General features: G+C 35.8%; 1 protein-coding gene across 2 annotated transcripts in view; it reads left to right on the top strand.

Annotated features, from left to right (window-relative positions):
• Window positions 1-21,134, top strand: part of LOC121375022 (ergothioneine biosynthesis protein 1-like) — a 63,960-nt gene extending 42,826 nt beyond the window's left edge. For both annotated transcript variants that reach the window (XM_041502219.1, XM_041502220.1), the window contains exons 5-19: window positions 1,118-1,186; window positions 3,272-3,412; window positions 3,593-3,719; window positions 5,404-5,521; window positions 6,902-7,065; window positions 8,133-8,265; window positions 9,570-9,717; window positions 10,432-10,518; window positions 11,228-11,392; window positions 12,949-13,129; window positions 13,745-14,004; window positions 14,688-14,837; window positions 17,796-17,874; window positions 19,336-19,444; window positions 19,703-21,134. In XM_041502219.1, the coding sequence (XP_041358153.1) occupies window positions 1,118-1,186; window positions 3,272-3,412; window positions 3,593-3,719; window positions 5,404-5,521; window positions 6,902-7,065; window positions 8,133-8,265; window positions 9,570-9,717; window positions 10,432-10,518; window positions 11,228-11,392; window positions 12,949-13,129; window positions 13,745-14,004; window positions 14,688-14,837; window positions 17,796-17,874; window positions 19,336-19,444; window positions 19,703-19,790 (2,019 nt within the window). In that variant the 3' untranslated portion in view covers window positions 19,791-21,134. The remainder of the gene's footprint in view (window positions 1-1,117; window positions 1,187-3,271; window positions 3,413-3,592; window positions 3,720-5,403; window positions 5,522-6,901; window positions 7,066-8,132; window positions 8,266-9,569; window positions 9,718-10,431; window positions 10,519-11,227; window positions 11,393-12,948; window positions 13,130-13,744; window positions 14,005-14,687; window positions 14,838-17,795; window positions 17,875-19,335; window positions 19,445-19,702) is intronic.
• The last annotated feature ends 4,325 nt before the right edge of the window (window positions 21,135-25,459 follow it).

The following is a 25,459-nucleotide window of genomic DNA, read 5'->3' as shown; positions in this document are numbered from 1 at the left end:
GTGTGGTCATAATCACGTCAGTTGGGTTGTTGTCAGTATTTCGTCCCATTAGGTGGTTTGGTGTAGTAATTGACAATAAAGATTTAGCAGATGTTTTAGTATAATAAATAAGGACCAGACTCATATTTAGGCCATGCAACGAAACTTGTTAAGGAATAGAAATAGGTTTTGACTATGCATTAATTAAGTTAGGGAACAGAGTAAGCAATACCCAGCACATAACGGTGTAGGTCCCGAGTATTGTGGATATTTATGTGACAAGTTCAATTACAAGAATAGAGTGTGCACACATGAGGCTAGTGCATGTACACGGATTAGGCAAACAATCGAATATTGTTTGTGTTGTTTTACACTGATCAGGCAAACAATTGGATATTGTTTGTGTTTTGTACCAGTGAAGTAAGTGCGAGTGCACTAGTATTTGACATAAACAATTTGAGATATTGTTTGTAGACTATAGTATTTATCTAGTGAAGCATTGGAGGATGTTTTAGTACAAAATCCATTATCTGTGGTTTTTTAGACTCAGTCTGTTGAGTTTGTCAATTAATTAGTGAAAGTATTGGAAGATGATTGAACTCAGTCGTTTAAGGTCATCACCTGGCTTGTTAAATACATTGAGTAGAATATATTGTTAGTTATTTAGCCCTGGAATAATTTAGTGTTAGTATATAGCTATTGTTGATTATTTAATTACTAAAGGAGACATATACATATACATTCAACAAGTTGTTAACCTGTTCAAATCTATTAGTTATTAATAAACATTGATGAAGTTGAACATTTGTTGGTGATCTTTTGCCTTCATTAGTAATTTGACCATTTACCAGACACCCAGTTTTCCTGGGTCGTTGCAATATTTTATACAGAAAAATATATTTGATATGTAATTACAATCATTAAAATAATCTCTGTTAGTTGATAACATCTTAAAAATTGCAGCAAACTCTGGTATATCCTTTTAAGAATTGTATTAGTGGAATATTTTAGTTTTAAAATCTGAATGTTAATTGTCATTAAGATCTCGAGTTAATCGCTTATATCTTTGAATTCTATGCTTTCATACAGGTATATTATAAATTGATACTTCCATTTTTAAAAATTATTATTGTATCAGGAGAGAATAAATCTGGAGTTTGAGACCATGTTTGAGACAGGAGTGGACGAAATGTCTTGGGATGACACAGTACGTTTTAAATATTTTGTTATTAAATGCCGTTTACCTTCCAACTATAATTATTTCTAGACCAAGATTTACAATTGATATATATATATTATGTTAGACAAATAATCAATGTGGATTAAAACTGTGTGCTGGGATGCTATTAAACAAACATTACTAGTTTCTAAGGTATTTCTAAGTTCTCAAATCATCCTCTAGCTACAAAACCATACTATTTTAGATTGGGGAATTACAGTACAAAACCAATGACATGATGACACTTATTTATGGAGCACATTTTGAATGAATAATTATTTTTAAAATAAACATTGTTTTAAGGTTCAAAATCATTAATATGAATACTTCATTTTTGTTTTTAATTCAATTTTTTTTTTTTTTTATTGGACGTTTAGGGGATAAGTGAAAATATGTGTACTAAATTGACTCATTTCCATTAAATCCATTCATCTCACAAAAGTAAAGTATTTTACAGTAATTGTTAATTTTGTTGAATATGCACCTACTTTATTATATTTATTAAATTACTGACAAAGAAATGAAACAAAACTAAGCAAACAAATTTTATACTTTTTAATATCCACAATAATACATTTTACTTGCACAACAATAACAATGTCACATAAGTTAATTTACCAAGTCATTCTTTCACAATAAAGTCCATGATTGATTTTTGGACATATCCTGTGCTGTAGTACTCCACTGCATGTAATGCATTCCACAACTGATCAGGATGGTCACAGCCATGGAAGGGTTCTGTTCCGTGTACCATATTGCCAATGAAAATCCATTCTTTGCATTACATTACTTAATAATCTGATTGGTGTCATTGTCAACATTCACATCTTCACAATCATCACTTGGTATGTCATTAAACCATCGGATATGATTTGTATAATTGTATCATCACTAAATGATTCTTCTGATCTTCAGCTGGCATGTGTTGTAAAAGACGTTCTAATTCACACAGTGGCAAGTCATCATCGTTGTCATCATTAACATTGGCATATTGGGCTATAGACATGGAATATTGGTGTGTTTGCCAACAGTTCACAATCGTCATTGGTTTTGTGAACTCCAGGCTTCCTTCACAAAGGACCCAGTCTGCTCTGTTTTCCTTGATACACTAGAGAATGTAGCTCACTAATAACTTCTTATGAAATCCCTTCAAACTGGAATTACACCTGTGCCCAGTGGCTAGATGTATGGTGTTGTGTTTGGCAGTAAAATTTCATTTTGACATTTGTGAGTTTGAGACAAGTGCTGGAACAATTGGTTACATTATCAATTAATGAAAGTACTTTCCTGCGTTCAAGCTTCATCGTCGATCGAACTTCACTAACCAATATTGGAACACAATCGTAGTCATCAATGCTTACTGTTACCTGTATAAACATTCGGACAAAAAACATTTTCTTGAAACAGTTTGGTGAGCTGACTTTCCTATGATGAGGGGGATCCTGACTTTTAGGGTTTTTTACCTTGCACACATCCCATCACCATGGTAGAATTTGGACCAAGTCGACAAAACAAACCAATCTTGTCCAATTTGCAATCAGATTCATATTTGGCTAAACCACGTTGAAGTTGTTTTTTCCCTCTGTTACAGCACCAAGGATCAGCACTGCTTGCTTAGCTATAAGTCAAACGATTGATCGGTGATATTGTTATTTCTTAAACTTCTGCAGCCATCTGATTGAATGCTGAAAGTTATTATCAACACTCATTACCCATCAAAATGTTTTTCCTTTTCTATCAACATTAGGTCAGTAACATATACATTTTGTGCCCAAACATCCGAAAACGACATGAACAAGGCTTGTTCAAAGTTGTCTTTCCCAGCACACTGACAAACCAATTTTTAGCAGTCTTGGACACATTTGACCAATTTGCTTTGTACTTTGTCATGCAAAATGTCTCCAACTGTTGACCTGCTAAGAACCTTTCTTCATTCTTTGCTAAAATGTTTTTTTTTTAGCATAATCATAATTAACAATGTTAAAGAACTTAATTGTTTTAAAGACCATAAAACTTAATTTTTTAAATGTATATGTTTTAAATTGTATTACAGTTTATTTGTGAATGATTTAGGAGAACTACCGTATGGGTGGGTCATACAAGTGGCCATCTGTCGATGATGTTGTTGCTTACCGGTGCAGTGTTCGCAACATGATTCTCAAGGTCATCGAGGACACACCATTGGATCTGCCTGTTACCATGGAGAGTTCATGGGTATGTGATGTTAAAATGTGTTCACATTTGTTTCTGTAGGGTGTATACTACCAAATCAAATACATACTTGAACCTTAATTGTATATAATGCACAAAAAATCAATAGAAATTAAAATAAATGAAATATTTATATTTTTTAAGTATGATGGGGAGATAACTCTGATATTGAATATTTTTCAGTGGGCTCTTGTAATGGGAATGGAGCATGAAAGGATCCATCTTGAAACGTCCTCTGTTCTCATTCGTCAGCTTCCAGTTGACATGGTAACCAAGCCAGATGGATGGGTTTATGGCCCAATCAAGTGTGGTATATAAATTGTCTGTTAACAATAGGCCTTAAAGGTGCATTATCATAGTTGCGAGTGTTATATTTGTTTTTGTTTTATCAAATTATAATGTACTGTTATTAGGTGTAAACAGTTGCTTCCTTTAAAAATTATATATGGGTAAAAATAAAAAGTAAGCCTAAACAGAAAAATATGTTGTATACCTTTAATTATTTTGTTTTGTTAAATCAGCCAGTTGACTTCTCTTCCTAAAGGAATTATAGGGTGGAAAGCAATTACACTATAACAGACATTACATACATATACCTTATAATTTCTCAATAAAAGAAAATGGATTTTTTTTTGTTCCTATTGGAAGTCTAATAAATACAATTATGGATAATAAACACTAATAACTTTTATTGGTAATAAAAACTATGAATGGGAACACTGGATGGTTGTATTTCTTGACAACATGCCCAATGGATTGCAGAAATATTGATAATGCAGTATGTTGGATCAATACATTGATGTCACTTTATGAATCGCTGAATTTATTTTGCTAATGAATACAATATATCCATAGTAACCTCAGTCAATATAACTCTTCTATACTCGCCTACATTTTATTTCTTCAGGAAGAAGTAATGTCAACATGGTTATGATGTCCTTATTGATATAGGGGTTGTACAACAATTTAATGCATCTTCAAGCCATTATAATGAGGCTCGGCAGGATGTAGCCCAGTAGTAAAGTGTTCGCTTGATGTGCAGTCAGTCTAGGATCAATCCCCGTTGGTGGGCCCATTGGGCTATTTTTCGCTCCAGCCAGTGCACCACATTTGGTATATCAAAGGCCATGTTATCCTGTCTCTGGGATGGTGCATATAAAAGATCCCTTGCTGCTAATAAAAAACAAGTAGCCCATAAAGTGGCGACAGCAGGTTTCCTCCCACAATATCTGTGTAGTCTTTAACCATATGTCCGATGCCCATATAACCATAAATAAAATGTGTTGAGTGCGTTGTTAAATAAAACATTTCTTTCCTTCCTTCTAATGAGGCTCATTCCAACCAATACACCACAACTGGACAAAGATTGTGGTATGTGTTTTCCTGTCTGTGGGGAAGTGCATATAAAAGATCCCTTGCTGAATTAGAAAAAAATGTAGCAGGCTTCCTCTGATGACTACGAGTCATAATTACCAAATGTTTGACATCCAATAGCTGATGATTAATTAATTGACATGCTCCAGTGGTGTCGTTAAACAAAACAAACTTTATAATAAGGACAAACCAAAATAAATTAAAATAATAAAGATAATGATAATTTGATAAATTACAAAACAATTATTGGGAGGGGGGGGGGGGCTATCATAAGTTTGTCACGGTTACATAAGGTTTTCAGAAGCTTTTTTAATATTATTACATTTGATGCTGTATAAATAAATATTTTACCACTTAACAAAATAAATTAAAAAATACCTACAAAAACTTCAATAATATTGGTCAAATTACATCATAGTAACAGAGAATTGAAGAGATGTTGTAATTTTAAAGGGATATTTTAGCATTACAAAACATACATGTATATACAAAAAGTGTTGTAAGTACAGCTAAATGGCCCTAAATGTATGATTTGTAGCAATAAATAAAATGTGTTTTTTTAAAGAATCTAAGGAACTTTATAACTTATTTGATTAAAAAAAACTTGTATTTTGTGACAGGTGAACCTGTGAAAGACAACCCTTTAGTGAAGGTCAACGGTCAGGAGGTGACACTTGGCAAGCCAGACAGTTTTCCTTCTTATGGGTGGGACAATGAGTATGGAGAACTGAAATGCTTGTGAGTATATGACATTTGTTTTGTTTTTCATTTAAGTCTTTTAATCGAGTTGATGTCTTAACAACTATGCTTTTTATAAAAAAAAAACTTGGTATGTGCAGTCCTGTCTGGGAAAGTGCATATAAAAGTGCTGTTAAAAATATGGTGGGTTTTCTGTAAAGACTAGACTGCATGTCTGAATTTTTTAATGTTTGATATCCATTAGCTGATGATTAATTAATCAATATGCTCTAGTGGTGTAGTTAAACAAAATTATCACTGTGCCATAAATGTTGGTTATGAGTATAATTATACACAAGTACTGGTATAATCATACTATTGTGTAATTATTAGCAAATATAATTATGTACAAGTATAATGACCCACAGTCATAGTTAAGGACCAATATAATTGCACACAAGTATGATCAAACACCAATAAAATTACCTGTACAATTACATATAATGATAGTCATTTGCAAATATAATCAGTGCAAGTATGTGTACAATTATAATGGATTCTTCATAGCTGAAATCAATGCATCTGATCTGATGACAAAATCCTCTTTAAGATGACACCACACAATGTGAGTGCCTTGTACAAGAATAGTAACAAGAATAGCTGTTTGTGACAAGACAGACATTACAGTTTCTTTGGTTGCTACGCAATTGGCTATTCTTATACGAGTTGCTCACATCGTATGACATCACTTTTAGACTAGCACTGTCACAAACAGTTTAATGGATTCCTGATATAAAGTGCATAAATCAGTGTAGCAAATGTTTTCTTGCTGTCTGGCTGAACTAGGTTCTAATGTTTTAGAGGGGTATGCTTATAAAATATTTAGGTTCTAGGCTACAGACTCGAATTTAATTTGGGTTCTAATGCCGATTTGCAAAATACATTTGGGTTCAAGTCTGTTGGTAGAACATAGTCCAGTAGTAAAGTGCTCACATGATGTGTGGTTGGCTTAGGATCAATCCCCGTTAGTGGGCTTATTGGGCTATTTCTATTCTTGCCAGTGCTTCATAATTGGTGTAACAAAGGCCATGGTATGTACTAACCAGGGGGTGGGATTTAGCTCAGTCGGTTGAGTGCTCGCTTGAGGTGCTTGTGTCGCAGGATCGAACCACCTCGGTAGATCCATTCAACTGACTGGGTTTTTTCTCATTACAACCAGTGCACCACAACTGGTCAAAGGCTGTGGTATGTGCTTTCCTGTCTGTGGGAAAGTGCATATAAAAGATCCCTTGTTGCATTAGGAAAAATGTAGCAGGTTTCCTCTGACTATATGTCTAAATTACCAAATGTCTGACATCCAGTAGCTCAATGTGCTCTAGTGGTGTCATTAAACAAAACAAACTTTGTACTAACCATTACATTTTAAACTTCTAATTTTAGTGTTCCACCCTTTGAGGCCTCCAAATACCCAGTGACGAATCATCAGTTTCTCAAGTTTGTTGAAGATGGTGGCTACTTGAAGAAGGAATTCTGGTCCAAGGAAGGTTGGCAATGGCTGCAATACAGACGGGCAAAGCATCCAACTTTCTGGATATGTTCTGAAGGTAACTGATAGAATAATTTTGTTTGTTCTTTTAGTTATAGATAAATAACCATATTTATATTGGATATATTTGTGTCATTTGTTAGAGCTATACCTGTTATGAGCAAGTGAACATAAATTATATAATCTATATGGCTTATGGGATTATTACAGCTTTAAAGAATGTTTTGATGACTAACAATCAGGGGTGGGAATTCTCCTCGGATCAGCTGTTTTCCTCTCATGGAACGTTGTTTCCTCACATTTTAATCGTCCTTTCCTCCAAAATGTGTCACAGAGTTTCAAGAATTTTCAGGACCCTCTAGATTTCTTCTTATTTACAGTTCACCAATTCCCACCCCTGAACAATATGGGGTAGAACAGATTTAAAGAATTTCTTATGACCTTTCAACTAACAGTGTGGGAGTAATACAGATTTAAAGAATTTCTGGTGATCTTTCATCAAATGCTTTTAATAATTAATATATAATAAAATTATGACATCCAAAGTTTAAGGCAATTTTAACAAGGTATGAAAGCAATCATTGCCACTTTTTTTTTTCTGTGTGAATTTTTCAATGTTTGTCACTTCACAATTAGACATTGAAAAACTGTTGCTTTTTCGAAATGTTGAAATTAATGCGTTAGCTGAAATATACCATACAGTATTATTGATGGTTTGCATTTCTGTATTCGATACATGTATTGGGAAAGTATCAAATTCCGATATTGGTCTTTATCAGAGTGTTTTTAAAATATGTGGGGACGAAAGCGTAGCCCAGTGGTACAGCACTCGCTTGATGCGCGGTAGGTTTGTGATCGATCCCTGTCAGTGGGCCCATTGCACTATATCTCACACCAGCCAGTGCACCACGACTGGTACAACAACGGCTGTGGTATGTGCTATCCTGTCTGTGGGATGGTGCATATAAAATATCCCTTGCTGCTAATCGAATAGAGTAGTCCATGAAATGGTGACACCATGTTGAATGCATCATTAAATAAAACATTTCCTTCCTTCCTTCCTTCCTTAAAATATGTAAAATTAATTCTTATGCGACAATAATGAATGTTTCTATTGTTTTTTAGGTTGCAAGTCAGGTTGTGGATCCGATCTTTCCACATATTCTCATTGCCAGCTTCCTTCCCAAGACACGGTGATAACAGAAAAACATGAAGAATCTGGATTCCAAAATGGCAGCTCCAGCCAGACAAAATACATGTAAGTATATAGTAGTACATAATCCAAGAAATATCGCCAGAATCCATACTGTGTAGCTAATTTCAGTTATGAGCTCAAACAGCAGACAAAGTGTGTAGCGTTAAGTTTTAAGTACATAGTAGTATATAATCCAAGAAATATCCAACCAGAATCTATACTGTGGAACTAACGTTAGTTATGGGCTCAGACAAAGTATGTAGCATGAAGTTTTAACATTTAAAATTTTAGGATTTATACAAGTTCATACATAAGAATTTTAAGAACAATTGTAACATGATGTCCTTGCATTAGACTATTTTATCAGCCTTCATCATCGTTCCAGCCAGTGCACGACGACTGGTATATCAAAGGCCATGGTATGTACTACCCTGTCTGTGGGATGGTGCATATAAAAGATCCCTTGCTGCTAATCGAAAAGAGTAGGTCATGAAGTGGCGACAGCGGGTTTCCTCTCTCAATATCTGTATGATCCTTAACCATATGACTGACACAATATATCCGTAAATAAAATGTGTCAAGTGCGTCATTAAATAAAACATCTCTTTCTTTTTTTTCTTTCATCAGTGATATGGCATTTATGTTGAAAGATTAAAAGGTTTAAGTTTGAGTCCAATTTCATACATTAAAATATTAAGAACCATGGTAACATGATGTCCCAGCATTATACTATTTTGTTAGCCTTTATTAAACAATATATTATTGAATTTAATTAGCAATTAAAATTTATTGTGGCTACTGGTATCTATATGTGGAAGTCGGACCATTACAGTTGTATAACCAATACCACGTTTAAAAAAAAAATGCTTTTGCAAATGATTCACAAGTTTAGCATTTGAAAATATGTCGAGCTTTTGTTAAACAGAACTGCTAAAAACACAAGTCGGTCAATTGCTAATCCCTCAACAACAACAAAAAAATGTATGATCAGAGACTAGTTTTATACGATACCAATATAGTTAATAAAAGTCATCTCGATCTGTTTGAATCCAAGTCCATTACTACAATTTTAGTTTAGTTTTTTATGCTGAAAGTTATTTGAATGCGATGTCATAAAAGATGATGGTACCATCAAAGTTGTCATGAACATGCCACTGGCTGTGAGTGATTTTAAATGTCTTACGATTCCATTTTAATAATCATATAATTTTCTTTTTTTACAAAATGTGGACGGTTGCAGTTATTTTGGAAGGAAGGAAATGGTTTATTTAACAACGCACTCAACACATTTTATTTTATTTATGGTTATATGGTTTCAGAGCAGTTATTTTGGGTGACCCTTTATATAATTTATGTCTTTTAAACAGGTACCGAGCAATGTTTGATGTTATTGCCCTGCCCATGAACTGGCCGGTAGAATGCAATTACCATGAAGCCAAGGCGTTCTGCTGCTGGCTGGGAGCAGACTACCGACTGCCGGGAGAGGCAGAGCACCATGCGATGAGAGGTCTTCAGGCAAGTGGGTTTTTTGTCTCGCTCTCTCAATATAGGTATTATTTTGTCCAAGGGTGATGGTGATGATTGTGGTGGCAGCAGCAGTGATGACTCAGACTTTTGCATTAGAAGTTTCGTATTTCGATCAGTTTGTCACAAATTCCAAGTTCTAGATCAATAAAACTTGGATGTTCATTACAGTGCACCGAAACAATTTGATAGGTGATACATTTAATTCCTTGGAATTATTGTCATTAAAATTCTATTAGTGCTGAACCTTTCTTAAAAAAATGAATTATTTCTTTAATTATAATAACATTTTGTAATTAGTGTAATTTATTTTTTCTGAAATTAGTTGCTTTTTTTGTTAAAAAGAACAACATTTTCTTAAAACTGGCAATGTTTTGTATGTATAAAATTTACATATTTATGTTTCATAAAATGTATTATATAAAATGGGGTTTTTTTTAATAGTAATCTTTGGCAGCATATAAAGTGTACATTATTTTGTTGAAACAGTAATGTTTTGTATAAAGGATGTCTGAAACTGGAGTTTTGTACATGGTAACATGTACATGATTTTAAAAAATTCTATTGTCTCTTTACCATTGTTAATATGTGGTGAAATATCGGTGGCTACTTATTGAATTGAATGCATTTTATTATTTCTTCTAGCAAGCTATATGTTTTGAGTGTAATGTATAATAGCTTAAACATATTTTCTTGTGTTTTTAGGATTCAGAAAGACTAGAAACTAGCAGTGACATCATCTATAACGACAAGATTGAAGCCAACTTGAACTTCCAATATGGCTCCTCTACTGTAAGTTATACACACGGTATTGAAACAAATAAAATTAGGGTTTTTTTAAGTTATAATAAATGTTAATATTAATATTTTTCTGTTACTTTCCGGTATTTGTTATTTTAAAATTTAGATTTGTCAGAATTATCAAGATATAAGCATTGCATCAACCTAACTGTGGTTTGTTTTTTTGTTTTTGTTTTTTTAAATATTTATTTTCCCCCGTCCATTCTGACCATGTAAAGGTTGGGGAGCTTTGAATTCATGGCCTTACATCAAAGTGATATAATTTATATACAAGTACATATAACTAATTTGTGGTATAATAATGTTATACAGTCATATATAACAATTTGATACATAAATCTAAATGTTAAATATGCATGCTTTTTCAGTGCCATCATGTTTTTTGTAAGGGGTAACAACTGATTTTCAGCTCAAGTCCTCACAATTGTACACTAAGATGATCTTGTGTTTTTTCATGACCATGTACATTTCATTCTTTTAATATTGTTAATATTTTATTATTTAAACATGTTAATGTGCTCTATTTTTCAGCCTGTTAACATGTTGTATATTTCAGCCTGTTAACATGTATATTTCAGCCTGTTAACATATTGTATATTTCAGCATGTTAACATGTATATTTCAGCCTGTTAACATGTTGTATATTTCAGCCCGTTAACATATTGTATATTTTAGCCTGTTAACATGTTGTGTATTTCAGCCTGTTAACATGTACCCAGCAACAGAGGCTGGTTTTTGCGACGTGTTCGGCAACATCTGGGAGTGGGTAGAAGATCACTTCAATGGGCTGCCTGGTTTCAGATCTAACAAGTTTTACGACGATTTCTCATCCCCCTGCTTCGACGGACAACACAATATTATTCTGGTGTGTACATGATTTCTCATCCCCCTGCTTCGACGCACAACACGATATTATTCTGGTGTGTACATGATTTCTCATCCCCCTGCTTCGACACGCAACACGATATTATTCTGGTGTGTACATGATTTCTCATCCCCCTGCTTCGACACGCAACACGATATTATTCTGGTGTGTACATGATTTCTCATCCCACTGCTTCGACACGCAACACGATATTATTCTGGTGTGTACATGATTTCTCATCCCACTGCTTCGACACGCAACACGATATTATTCTGGTGTGTACATGATTTCTCATCCCCCTGCTTCGACACGCAACACGATATTATTCTGGTGTGTACATGATTTCTCATCCCACTGCTTCGACGCACAACACGATATTATTCTGGTGTGTACATGATTTCTCATCCCACTGCTTCGACGCACAACACGATATTATTCTGGTGTGTACATGATTTCTCATCCCACTGCTTCGACACGCAACACGATATTATTCTGGTGTGTACATGATTTCTCATCCCACTGCTTCGACACGCAACACGATATTATTCTGGTGTGTACATGATTTCTCATCCCACTGCTTCGACACGCAACACGATATTATTCTGGTGTGTACATGATTTCTCATCCCACTGCTTTGACGCACAACACGATATTATTCTGGTGTGTACATGATTTCTCATCCCACTGCTTCGACGCACAACACGATATTATTCTGGTGTGTACATAATTGTGGATAAGTCATACAATCTTTCACAATATAAAGTAAAGCTTGTTTAGTTTAACACCACCACTAGAGCACACTGATTTGTTAATCATTGGCTGTTGGGTGTTAAACATTTGGTAATTTTGATATATATAGTCTTAGAGAGGAAACCTGCTAAAACTTTTCCATTAGTAACAAGCGAGCTTTTATATGCACCATCCCACAGATGGGGTAGCACATCATGGCCTTTGATATACCAGTTGTGATGCACTGGCTAGACAGACAGCACATCATGGCCTTTGATATACCAGTTGTGATGCACTGGCTAGACAGACAGCACATCATGGCCTTTGATATACCAGTTGTGATGCACTGGCTAGACAGACAGCACATCATGGCCTTTGATATACCAGTTGTGATGCACTGGCTAGACAGACAGCACATCATGGCCTTTGATATACCAGTTGTGATGCACTGGCTAGACAGACAGCACATCATGCAAGCTCGAAACCACTGGTCTATGTCTCGCCCTTCAATATATAAATGCAGTTTGTGACTTTTATCCCATGTACCAGAGCATTAATATCTATGTACTATTTACTAGTCAAACCCAGCATACATGCAATATAGATATTCATATACACACACACACAATATAACCTCTCTATATCTTAAAACCACTTTTTTTCTTTTCTTTCTGTTTTTGTACTTTGATGGATGCGATGCCCAGATTAGTTTGGTTTTCTGTGGTAGCTTTAGCAAAAGACTTTCAAAACCTACAGAATATAGGTTTTATGTATAATAAATTATTTCAGTATTGGAATCCAATGTTTGGTTTGTTTGGTTCTTTTAGGGAGGATCTTGGATTTCAACAGGTGATGAAGCTTCACGTTTTGCCCGATTTGCATTCAGACGTCACTTTTTCCAGCACAGTGGATTCCGTGTGGCTCGAAGTCTTGCGGAGAACGAACCCACCAAGCTACCCATCAGGCTTATCAGTTCAGAAGTTTTTGTTGTTGGCTTTGGAGTCCAGGGTGAGACTGAATTTTTATCATTAACTGGGATGTCATTAACAGACAGAGACAGTGATTTCGCACTGCCTGTTTAATAGCTTGTTGGGTATAGAATTTGTTTCGTTTCCTTACCAGATGTTGATATTTTTACAATATAATTTACACATGGGGCCTAATTCACAAAGGTCTCTTAGGCTGTGCTAGACAACAAAGCATCCTCTTTGCAAGTCTTTTTGCACTGCACTGCGATATCGCAAAGTTGCGAGAGTTTAGTGAATTAGGTCCCAGGTCACAGGTGTTTCAAAGCTTGTTTTTGATTGGGTGATATTAGTGGATTGTAATAGTTAGGCTTCAGTAGGCTGCATATGAACTTGATTATGTCACATGACATTTTGTATATTGCAGACAGTAATAACTGGCTATGATTTCATTTTCATCTAATTATATTGCATATACAAAACAGTGTATATAAAATATTTACAGATGGCTGTAAAATGCAATCACAGAACATCATATAGGTTAAGAAAGAAAGATTGCTTTAAGAAAATATTGACAAATTGCATGAGCTGGGTCAATGGTATACAATAATGTATGTTCTAAAGTGTGTGTGAAAGAAAGATTCTGATATACTTACAGATGTGCCAGAGTTCATAGATGAGAACAAGCGTGACCTGATTCGAGTTCCGTCAACCAACACACAGTTTGCCTACGACATGCGTGCGGTGTTGGAGGGGATCCTCGATCTGGAGTTTGGATATCGGGACGGGTTTGCTGATGTAGTTGCTAATTTATGCAACTCCTACACCCGGTTCTTCAAGACTGGCACCTCGTCTGTGGTACACCTTGGATCAGGAACTGGACGAGCAGCCTTTGAACTGAGCAAAGTTTTCAATAAAGTAATTACATAATATTTATATTTATTTACCTTTTTGTGATGCCCAATAGCCGTTGTGTATTTTTGTGCTGGGGTATCATTAAACATTCATTCATTCATTCATTTTTTGTTCATTATGTTTTTAAAAATGTTGACTTTTAGTTAAACTTAGATAATTAATGTAGTACAGAAAAATAGCTAAATCATATTATTTGCTTATCATTTGTTATATGGGTTTTTTTTTATATATCATGTTAAATTTATAAGGAATCTGGAGCCTAATTCACAAAGGTCTCTTAGGCTCTGCTAGACAACAAAGCATCCTCTTTGCAAGTCTTTTGGCACTGCACTGCAATATCACAAAGTTGTGAAAGTTTATTGAATTAGGTCCTTGGTGTGGATCCAGGAGGACAGGGGGGGGGGGGGGGGGTATGCATCTCGCCCCCATCAAATTCCAGTGTGTAATAAACAAATATGATGTCGTCATGGTGTTTTGGGGGTGGTATTGTTATATACAGTACATGTTAATGTACTTTTGAATATTGCAGACGCCTCTTTTTAAATGTTGCACTCCTCCCTGGAAAAATCCTGCATCCACCCCTGGAGAATGGTTATAGATGTAAAATTAAATATTTTTTTGTGCTCTCCAAATTGTTTTGAGAAATATGGTAAATAAAAATATATCCTGTGATAATTTTCTCATAGGTTTTGGGTGTGGAGTATAGTGGACGATTCGTCAACACTGCACTCAAGATTCAGAAAAAACACGGTCTTTCATTTGTTTGTGATGATGGAGAATCAAGGGAGATTACTCTGGATGAAAGCTACAATCCAGAGAGCATCGATTTTAAACAGGTGAGTCTAATTGACATCATGCTTATTCTGTTCAGTTAATAGTGAACTGTTGGGGTGTCAAGTGGACTGTCAACCCACTTCCAAATTTTTTTGTTTAAATAATTTTGTTCTGTATTTGTCAAAACAAAATTGTGCCTCAGATTACAATATACAGTGAAACCTCGATAATCCGGACAGTATGGGTTTTTTTTTAAACGTCCGGACTAACGAATTTCCGGAGTACTGAATCGTCCATAGAGTAATCTCCCTTGAATTACAAACTACTAATAAAAAAGTAAAAAATATAAAATTCAACTACACATTTTATTTTTAAAACATACATTGTATACAGTACACAGCTTTGGTTCCCGTAGTTTCAGTGCTTTATAAAATATTCTGTGATGATTGGTTGTCTAACCGAACAGTTTGATTCAAACGACATCTGCATCTTTAATACAAGTTCTAAGTTCGATTCATCTCCAATGGTTTCAAAGTACCTCACAAGCGATTCAATATGCTGTCTTGCGTCATTTGCTGAAGGGGCTTGTTGTGGTAAAACAACATTGTCATCGTCGTCACTGGGTTCAGCCGGTTCATCTGGTGTTGTTTGTTCACCTACAAGTTGCAGTATGTCGCCATCTGTCAGTGAGTGGCCGGTTTCTTCCATGATGTCGGCATCCACATATTCCTCCGCTGTCAGAACAGAACCTCCTTCGTCAGCGGAATCTTGATAGGACTTCAACAAATCACGTAACTCGGAAAGCACCAAATCATCTTCATCTTCATCATCGTCGTCAGTATCGGGAAGGATATCTACATGCTTGTAACAGTTGCGGATCGTTGCACTTGTCACCTCTCCCCACGACTGTTTAACAAATCTCAACGCCTGTCTCAAGTTGACCACTTGCACTTCCCCATCTTCATCACATTTTAGAAAGAGCCGAACTCAATACCTTCTGTAGTGAGCTTTGAACGCATGAATTATACCGCCATCCTGGATGTGTACAGTGGTATTTGGGGGAAGAAAATGTACTTTCACATGAAACAATGCCGTATCTTTACACGAATGACTGGCGGCATTATCAACAAGGAGAATCACATGTTGGCCGCGTGACTTCATTTGCCGATCAAACGCTCTCAGCCAATCACAAAACAGATCTAAAGTCATCCACGCCTTTTTGTTGTTTCGGTATCGCACATACACCTCCTGATTAAAATCACTGCCAAAACAACATGGCCGTCGTGCTTTCGCGATCACAAACGGTTTGATTTTGATATCCCCCGTAGCATTAGCACACAACACAATTGTAATCCTTTCTTTTGAACGTTTCACACCTTTCACTGGTTTAGACGCTAATGTATAGTTTGGCCCTAGTTTGAAGAAAAGTCCAGTTTCATCCAAATTGAAAATATCCTGAAGCTCATAACTTTTCAATACTTCTTTCAGTTCTTCCCTTCCCTTGACAACTGCAGTTTTGTCGGCACTTTCCGCTTCACCTTCATACACACGCTTGGTAACATTATGGCGAGACTTGAAATGTGCTAACCACCCCCGGGAGTAGGCAAAATCAGTGATGTTTATTTTTTCTCCCAGATTTTTGGCTTTTTCTATCAACATTTGATCGTTAATAGCTGCATTTTTGCTAGACATGTCACTTAACCATAAGTACAATGCCTCTTCTAACTTTTGGTTCTTGGCATTTCGAGCCCGTGAGAGTGACGCTTCGTCCTCTGCAATCTTCAGCCATTTTTCTTTATTTTTGAGAATGTCACCAATCGTTGATTTTCCGATTTCGTGACCAAAGGTGTTACCAAAATGTTTTGACATGCTGTCTAGATTGGCTTTCGTATTCGTTAGTTTGTACTGACATATTTCTCGTTTCTCAAATGCTGTAATTTCGTGACGTTTTCGTTTTTTCTGTTGGCTAGCCATGACAGTAAAAAGCGATTTGTGTCAAAGTAACATCCACGGATGCAATCTCCAGTTGATTACTGTTGCTCAAACCAGCATTACCAAGCATAGACAATTCCTATTAATTAACTGTTCAAAGGCATGTGTTGACGACCGCAGATAAGTGAACACTACGCAGCCACGCTTCAAACAAAACCGAGGTGTGATACCCTGTGCAGCCATGTTGACGGCTACGGTTCACACAACAATGGTGCAGTTACTAATTAATCTGCGATCAAACGATTTCAAGTTCTTAAATGGCATCCGGTTAAACGAAGCATTAAGCTGTTATTTTTTACAGTTCATTTTGAATAATGGCCGTCCGGTTCCGGAAGCCGAATTTCCGGATTAACGAACACATTTACAACATAAGAAGTTAGTTTTTTGGTTTTGCTGTCCGTAAGGCGGGGTTTCCGGACTACTGGAGTCCGGATTATCGAGGTTTCACTGCAATTAAACTAAATCACTGAAATTAAAAAAAAAAAACATAGTAGCTTTAACATTGGGATACAAAATGATAGAAATGGTCCCACTCTTTGGTTCCAGGCTGGGTTTGGCCTTGAAATATTTGCTAATTTATCTCAAATAAGTAGAACAGTCTCTGGAAAATCACCACTTAAAATTACTCCACCAAATGCTCATTTGTTGAATAATCTCAAGAAACAAATATGCTTGCAAAGAACTTCACATAAATACTATTTTGTGGATGTGATGTCCATTTAAAATAAAAAGTTGAACTGATCCTTTAGAAAGTTTTAAAACTATAGGCTTGCTATACTCTTATAAAGGTAATTTTTCACCATTTCAGGTCAAATTTTATTTACTTTGTACAAATCATTTTATTCATAAAAAGTTGAAAGTAAATAAAAGCTGAAGAATTGACATACCTGTTCTTTACATTTCAGTGGAATTGGTATATTTAGATGTATTTTCATTAGTATTTGTAAAATCGTGTGACTATACTTAAAAATATATCAACTGTTTAAATATTATAAAGGTGGGTTTTTTTTTTTTGTTTTTTTTTCTAGCTGACTTGGATTCCGAATGAAGTCGGTTCCCATGACCTGACACTAATCACCAACATGAGTCGACTTCTGAATCCTACAGGTAAATAAATCAAAACTCAACTCTATTGGTCAACTTTAGAGTTCTGCTGGTGAATAAAAATTCCATCATGATGGATTGTGAAAAATACTCTTAAAACGGATTCTTTCCATTTGTCCACAGTATGGAGTATGGATGTAGCTTTCTGATTAGAATGATTGCTGGAGGTTCAATGAGCACTGAGCACCCTCGATTGACTCTACTTTCCCCCATCCAAATTAGTGCCCCACAACTGGTACTGTACATTAAAGGCCAGAGCCGGTTTATCCTAGTTGCACACGTAGCATGTGCTACGGGCCCAGCACTTCCGGGGGCCCCACGGTGATGTGTACATTTATTTTCCCCAGGTCATTTTCCCACTCCCCAGGGGGTTTCAGAATATATATCCTGGGAAGGGGGCCTGCTGTTATTAAAGTTACAGGCCTAACGAATCCTTAAACCAGCTCTGAAAAGGCCATATAGTTTGTACTGTCAGCTTTTACCTTCATCACAACCAGTGCCTCAAGATGGTAAATCAAAAGACATGATATGTACTATCATATTTATGGGAAAATGCATAACACCATTATCATGGTGTAGACTGTGGAGATTCAAATGAATAGACAAGCACACACACACACACACACACACACACAAACACACATGGTTAAAAGTTTTTGACAGTTCATGTAGGTAGGTGTCAAGGATTTTTTAAAGACAAAACAGTTGGCTTGGTTCATATTCAAACCTAGGTCCAGACCACAGTATTCCCCTGTATAGCCATCATTTAAAATGTTAAAGGGACAGTCGAAGCCCACTGGTAAATTGGTCTAGGATCGATCCCAGTCAGTGTGCTCATTGGGCTATTTCTCGTACTGGCCAGTGCACCATGACTGGTATATCAAAAGCTGTGGTATGTACTATCCTGTCTGTGGGATGGTGTAAACAAAAGATCCCTTGCTACTGATGGAAAAATGTAGCAGGTTTCCTCTCTAGGCTCTCTATAAAGTCAGAATTACCAAATGGTTTACATCCAATAGCCAGTCATTTAATAAATCAATGTGCTTTGGTGGTGGTGGTAAAAAAATATATATATATTTTCTGTAAAAAATATAAACAATCGATTTCTTTCTTTCTTTTATCCTTCCTTTCTTTTTTCCATCCATCATATTTCTTCCCCTATATTTCAACATCTGTTGCTGTCCACTTCCACATCCATGCCCTTGTTTCTCCAACTGTGACATGCTGTATTACAGGTACTAGTCTCTTGACGCCATCCATGCCACACACCTGCCTTTTTCCATCAGCTTCAGCTGATTGCTTTCTATTAAACCAATCAAAGATTAAACCCATGACCAGGCAGCAAGTTTTTTCTTGAGTAAATATCACAACTATAAACTTTGCTTAGCCATGTTTAACCAGAGTGGTTCAGTAATTATTAAAGATTTCTTTTTTTTTTTATGTCTCATACAACTTGTTTTTCAGCTTGGCTTTTGCGATTGTGGGAAATCACACAGCCTGATGGGATTGCAGTTGTTGCCAGTGACAACTGCATTTGGGATTATCAGAAACTACAACCTATTCTGAGCAAGAAGTAAGCATGTTTATTACACTTAGGTGTTTTTCACATTTAAAAAAAATGATCCATATGTTCAAACATTTCTGTAACACAACTGCTTTAAAAGTAACTGCATTAAAGGTGTAGGCAACTGTTTTTTGTGTTTTTCAATATTCACCACTCATAGAATAAAATAATTTGAAGTCTCTCACAAAATATTTTCGCATAACCAAATAGGTGGGAGTGTAAATGTGCTAAGATTTTGTTAAACATTCCTTTCTTTTCCCCTTTTAGACTCAAGTGCGTGAGCACTCAAGAAGTTCCATTCGGGGGACCAGCTGGTGAGAACGTTGCCATGGTTACAGTCTGGAAACGGATCTAAGACAAATACACCCATTTACAGTGTAGAATCAAGACTTTTTACGCATTTTACAATACACAATATGTTTAATCAGTACTGGTGGTGTACGGTATTTTTATGTTTATCATAGTCCCTATTTTACATTGTTACGACAAACTGTAGTGTGCACGAGTGGATTGTTTGTGGCAAGTTAATGTATTTTTATGACCTAGATTAATGACTGCATCTACATGATATTGAGAGCAGCATGACATGGGAACAAAATTAATTATGTAGTTGACCTATTCTATGTTTATATATAATAAAAAATATATTACTGTTATATGCAGTTTTAATGCATTATTAGAAAATGCAGTATGTGAAAATTACACTTAATGTTTTACATTTATGTGCAATTTTAATGTTTTATTAGAATACAAATTATGTGAATATTGCACTCGATATACAACTGTTACGTGCAGTTTCATTGGGTTGTGAGAACACAAGTTGTGTGAATATTACACTCAATATTAAACTGTTATGTGCAGTTTTATTGTGTTTGTAGTATATGGTTTATGAACATCAGACTTAAAGTCACAGACCCTAGTTTCAACCTGTGAAAATGGACACTAACACATTTGGATAAAGTTATGATACAGTGAAATAAGAGTGTGGCGTTGAAACAGGGAAATACCCTTTAAAAAAATAAACTCATCTTCGTAACCATTTACTTCTCAGAAGTACATGTTTTTTTCTTAAATATGAAATACACACCAATAAAATGTAAGTAATGTTTGATTTCAATAATCAAAAAATGGCTCTAATAGTGAACAATTTGCCGTATTGTTTAAAAACTAAGGTTTGTCGCTTTAATGTATTACTGTTGTGTTGTAATGTACAGTAAGCCATACTGCCAAAGCTTGTTTTTGAAAAATGTCAATAACTGTAGCAAACTTTTACAGTTCATTATCGCATGATAATATATAATGTAATAAGTTGTGTGGAATCAAATGGTGTGGGGAAATATTTAATATAGATGAAATAATCCGGCATATTGTCGGTGTTTAATTGCCAAGTCTTTTGTGATTCTCTAATGCCAATATTGCTATAGTTGTATGTACGTTTTGTATCGTTTATTTTTTAAATCTACATATTGTTTTTATTTGTGGACCATGTGGTGTCAAATGGCTGTGTAGAAATATTAAAAATTTGTTAAAAGTGGTTAGCTTTTTTACAGTTTCATGAAATCAAAAGAAAAGAAAAGAAATCTTTGGTGATTCATCTAAAGTTGCTAGTAGAACTGAATTATTAGGTTTTTGTTTTTAAAAACCTGTATTTTCTACACCTCTTGCAATATTTATATTAAAGTGTTAACACATTACACAATAACTGATGTTTGTTTTGTTTTTACATCGTGCAATGTTTGTCATCGGAAGATGTTTTTTTCTTGCCTGTTTGTATATAAACAAATTATCTCAGTAAAACTGTTAGTAACTTGAGACCTACAGTACACATCATTGGTCAAATGGATCCATACCAAAATGAAAATACTGTGGCTTCATCATTCATCTAATTAATGACATAAAAATTACCAAAAGAAAAATTAAAATCCATGAAAGGAAATATTTTTTAAAAAACATTATTTTTGCATAAAAGAAATAGGACAGGAACGGTTTTGGGGTAGAACTAGAATTTTGGATTGTGGGGAAATTAGCCCTGTGCCTAAAAATATATGTTAAAAGAGTCAAAAGACATAAGAATATACCATACACCCTATAGGCTTTTTAATCGCCTTAATATTTAAACAGCAGGTCTGCCTCAACATGTTTGAAAACTTGCATGAATGGTATATCAAAGGCAGTGGTATATGTTATCCTGTCTGTGGGATAGTGCATATAAGAGATCCCCTTGCTAAATTATTGTAAGCCATGTGAGTAATGAATATATATATATATATATATTACCCACATGGTTTACAATAAATAGTTGCATGGCATGGACCATAACAATATTGAATATTGTAATGGCACACTTCTGACGTCACCAGATTCTGTTCATTCTGCCATTTGTCGCCAACACTTGGTGCTTGCTAAACATTTGGCTGAACGTCAGCATATCACAAGCTTGTGGCAGTCGCATTTTGTAAAATTGACAGCATTCGCAGTTACCATCATATGTTTATTATACATCCGTTTGTGGACAATAAATAAATTCTCACATTTGTGGATAATAAATAATTTATCAGTTGACTAACTGCATGTATAATACATGCATTACTGCATATGAATCATTTTCATTTGTCATGAGCTCGAGGGGGTTGGGGGGTGTAGGTCCAAACGTGATGTAGCCGTTGAAAAAAAATCCGTTAACCGAGTAATTTTACTTCCAGCGTAAATTACTAATTATGACCAGCATATTTAGTGAATATAAATTCAATATAAGTACATTAGAAATTTACACAATATTGCAACCACTTAAAGGTGCTATATCATTGTCAGCAAATGTTTGTGATGAAGATTCTCCAATAAAAATTTCTTTTTTACTAGTAGATAAAATTATTTCGTTATAATTATTTATGGGCATATAGTTGAAGGTGTAATTTTTAATTTTAAAGCAAAATTTAATTTAAAAATTATTTGTAATAGCTGTACGTCGTCATGCAATTTTGAAATAATACCTTTAATACCGGTACAATAGATCACACTCAGAATGGTTCTTGACAGTAACTGTTTTGCTCATTCCCAGTCTGGAGCTCCACGAGGTAAGACGTGTTTGTTTCGCGTGTGCACACTGCACGTACTTTCGTGAGCTCGACTTGGGGGTCCTTCATTTCGTTGTTTTTGTCGGCGAAATGAAGTTTTGTACTGGGATGTATGCGGCCATTGGAACTGATTGAACGCTGGAACGCTTCTCGTTTCGACAGCCTGCACCACCAGGATGGATTCTTTTTTAGCGAGATTCCTTGCCTCCACGTCATTTCTCCGTCTGACTGTCGACTTGGTTTTTTTCGTGACTCGTATGACGGCCATTCTGCAGAACGCCACGGTTGTTCGCGTTGCCTCTACATGTCCGAGCCTGTCCTAGCAGCACTGGAAGATTGACCGCCCCACTCTAAGAAGAAATAGGAAGCGGGGTCGGCCCCTACTACTCGTTTTCTAGACTTTACCTTGCTTTATAGTGATACCATCTCGTATCCTCCGGAGTCGGGCCCGTCCGCACCACTATACCAAACCATGACGACTGGACTATACCCTAGTCTGATACTCTCTCTCGTTTAGACGGATCGTTCTCAAGATCTGTATTTCAGCACAGCAATACACCTTCAACGTCTATCGACTGTCAATCTAGGGGTTTTCTTGACGGGATGCAACCCATCTCGTCCCTTTAAGCTGTGCATCCAAACGGCTCAACGAGGCCACTCGCGTGGACATATCGATTGGACTTTAAACTTTTAGATCTGCGTTCAAAATTTTATGTAGAAATTACTTCCTTATTTTTAAATATGATTAAATAGTCCGATCCTCTCTTCTTTAATTTTGGACTGTCCTTCTAAAATGCTCCAAATTATATAAATATTCGGCCGAGCAGTCAATTCTTTTTATTTTTGGCTTGTAACCTTTTTATTTTTTTTATTTATTCTATTAACTTTTTTACTAATTGCTATTTTCAAAAATCTGCCCATTTTCAACCATCCCCCCCCCCCCCCCCCCCCATCCCGAGTCAGGCCACCGATCTTATCGGAGGTCGGACTCGGGATGGGCGTGTTCGAAACCCTAGTGGTATATGGGCACGTTAAACTAGTTACCATCATCATCAAAAGTTACTTATAAATGTCTATAAATATTTCGTTTTGGAGAGGGATAGGGGTAAACCCTTCATCAGTTACGACAAAATATATGAACGAACTTGTAAAGCACTTGGCCTGACTTATAGTCAAGTTTATAATGTTGTAAATAAAGCACAAATATTAAGAGTTGTCTCATGCATAAAGTCGAGAAGAAAACGTAAACTTGCTAGTTTTGACAAAGGCGTGATACGAAAGCAGTTTACTCGTATGAACGCAAGATAGCACCAACTTGTGATAAAATCAGAAAGGAAATAAAAGACACAATTGCATTGCCGTAGCTAGCAACAGCAATGAAATTAACACGTCCAGCAAAAACATTTAATAGTCTGTTCCAATAAGGTGCACAAATCACCTGCTTGCTAACATCTTTCTTTTAATTCCAAGAGTAAACACCACCTTGTACATCAATGAGAGCCTAAACAAGTAAATGCTAAATTAGGTAGAGTATTAATAAATAGATATTTACCAAATATTTACTTGTCAGTTTAATATGAAAGACATATTTGACGAAAATCAGTTTTATTCTATTTCCGACATTTTCTTTTTATTATTATTATTTTTTTTAGTTCAAATGACTTCTATGTGAATGGGAGGGAGGGGGTCTTCAAGTGTTACTTAATGTTTTGGGGTTGTATGGTCTAGTGTTATGGAGAGTTGCAGGGTGTCTAATTTTCAACGGCCCCTAGCCCGAGTACTCCGACTATAAGAGAGCTAGACGAACATTTGGACATAAATACGCCCTCATTATAGTCCGAGACCAAGCTATGTATTTGTTTGGCAATTCCCGACAACCAAAAAGTTGGCAAAGATTTCCGCTCTAATATCACAACAATCCTATGTTTGACGTTAAATACTTTTACATCGATCATTTTCGAGTTAATTAATTTTAAAAAATCCACATATTAATCACTAATACACACACTACAGAAAGAAACCCGACAGCACCCATATTCAGCTAAGCTTCGGCAAACTCCGGACAGCACCTATATAGTGACGTTGCGTCACATGATCGCCCACTCGGCCATTCCGTCTACTAGGCGGAATCGCCCAGTGGGCGATCACGTGATCTACGTCACGTAATAGGTCACCGAGCTTTGTAATTCTTGCGACGGAGTGTCACGAAGCATAGCTGAATGTGGGTGCTGTCGGATTTCTTTCTGTACTATGTGTATTAGTGATTAATATATGGATTGGTTTTAATCAGTTAACTCGAAAATGATCGATGTAAAGGTATTTGACGTCAAACATAGGATTGTTGTGGTATTAGAGAGGAAATCTTTGCCTACTGTTTGGTTGTCGGGAATTGCCAAAAAAAAAATATATACATAGCTTGGTCTCTGACTGTAATGAGAGCGTATTTATGTCCAAATGTCCGTCTAGCTCTCTTACAGTCAGAGTACTCGGGCTAAACGGCCCCTAACTGCTTTACATAACAGGGGCGCCAAATAAAATGTCTCTGTATAATGTCCCTTCCCGCGCTCAACGAATTTTTCTATCTCGTAAGGTCAAGGTACATCGCCACGAAAGTCGAACGTGATCTGTAACAGTACATAGTGTATGAACGGAATTGTATTTTTTTTTTTTTACAATTTTCCGGAACGTCGCGACCAAATCGATGTAAGTAGTTGTATAGCTAGACGTATTCTCGGAACCGGCGTGACGTCACACGGCCTAGTTACCGATCATCCGGGTCTTTGGGGGTGAAGCAAAGCCTTAGTGATTACTGTTTTACATAGAATAAAGTTACCATATTAACTTTTTGCATGCCTTGCATATTGTCATTTATTTTCTGTAGCTAACACATAGTTGCAGCATGTCTTATGAGTATTATAGCAGCTTGGCTTGTCATATAACAGAAACGAAC

This window comes from Gigantopelta aegis, chromosome 6, assembly GCF_016097555.1.
Source record: "Gigantopelta aegis isolate Gae_Host chromosome 6, Gae_host_genome, whole genome shotgun sequence".
NCBI classification, from domain to species: domain Eukaryota; kingdom Metazoa; phylum Mollusca; class Gastropoda; order Neomphalida; family Peltospiridae; genus Gigantopelta; species Gigantopelta aegis.
The sequence above is the reverse complement of the archived record's forward strand: the minus strand, read 5'-3'. Positions and strand labels throughout refer to the sequence as shown.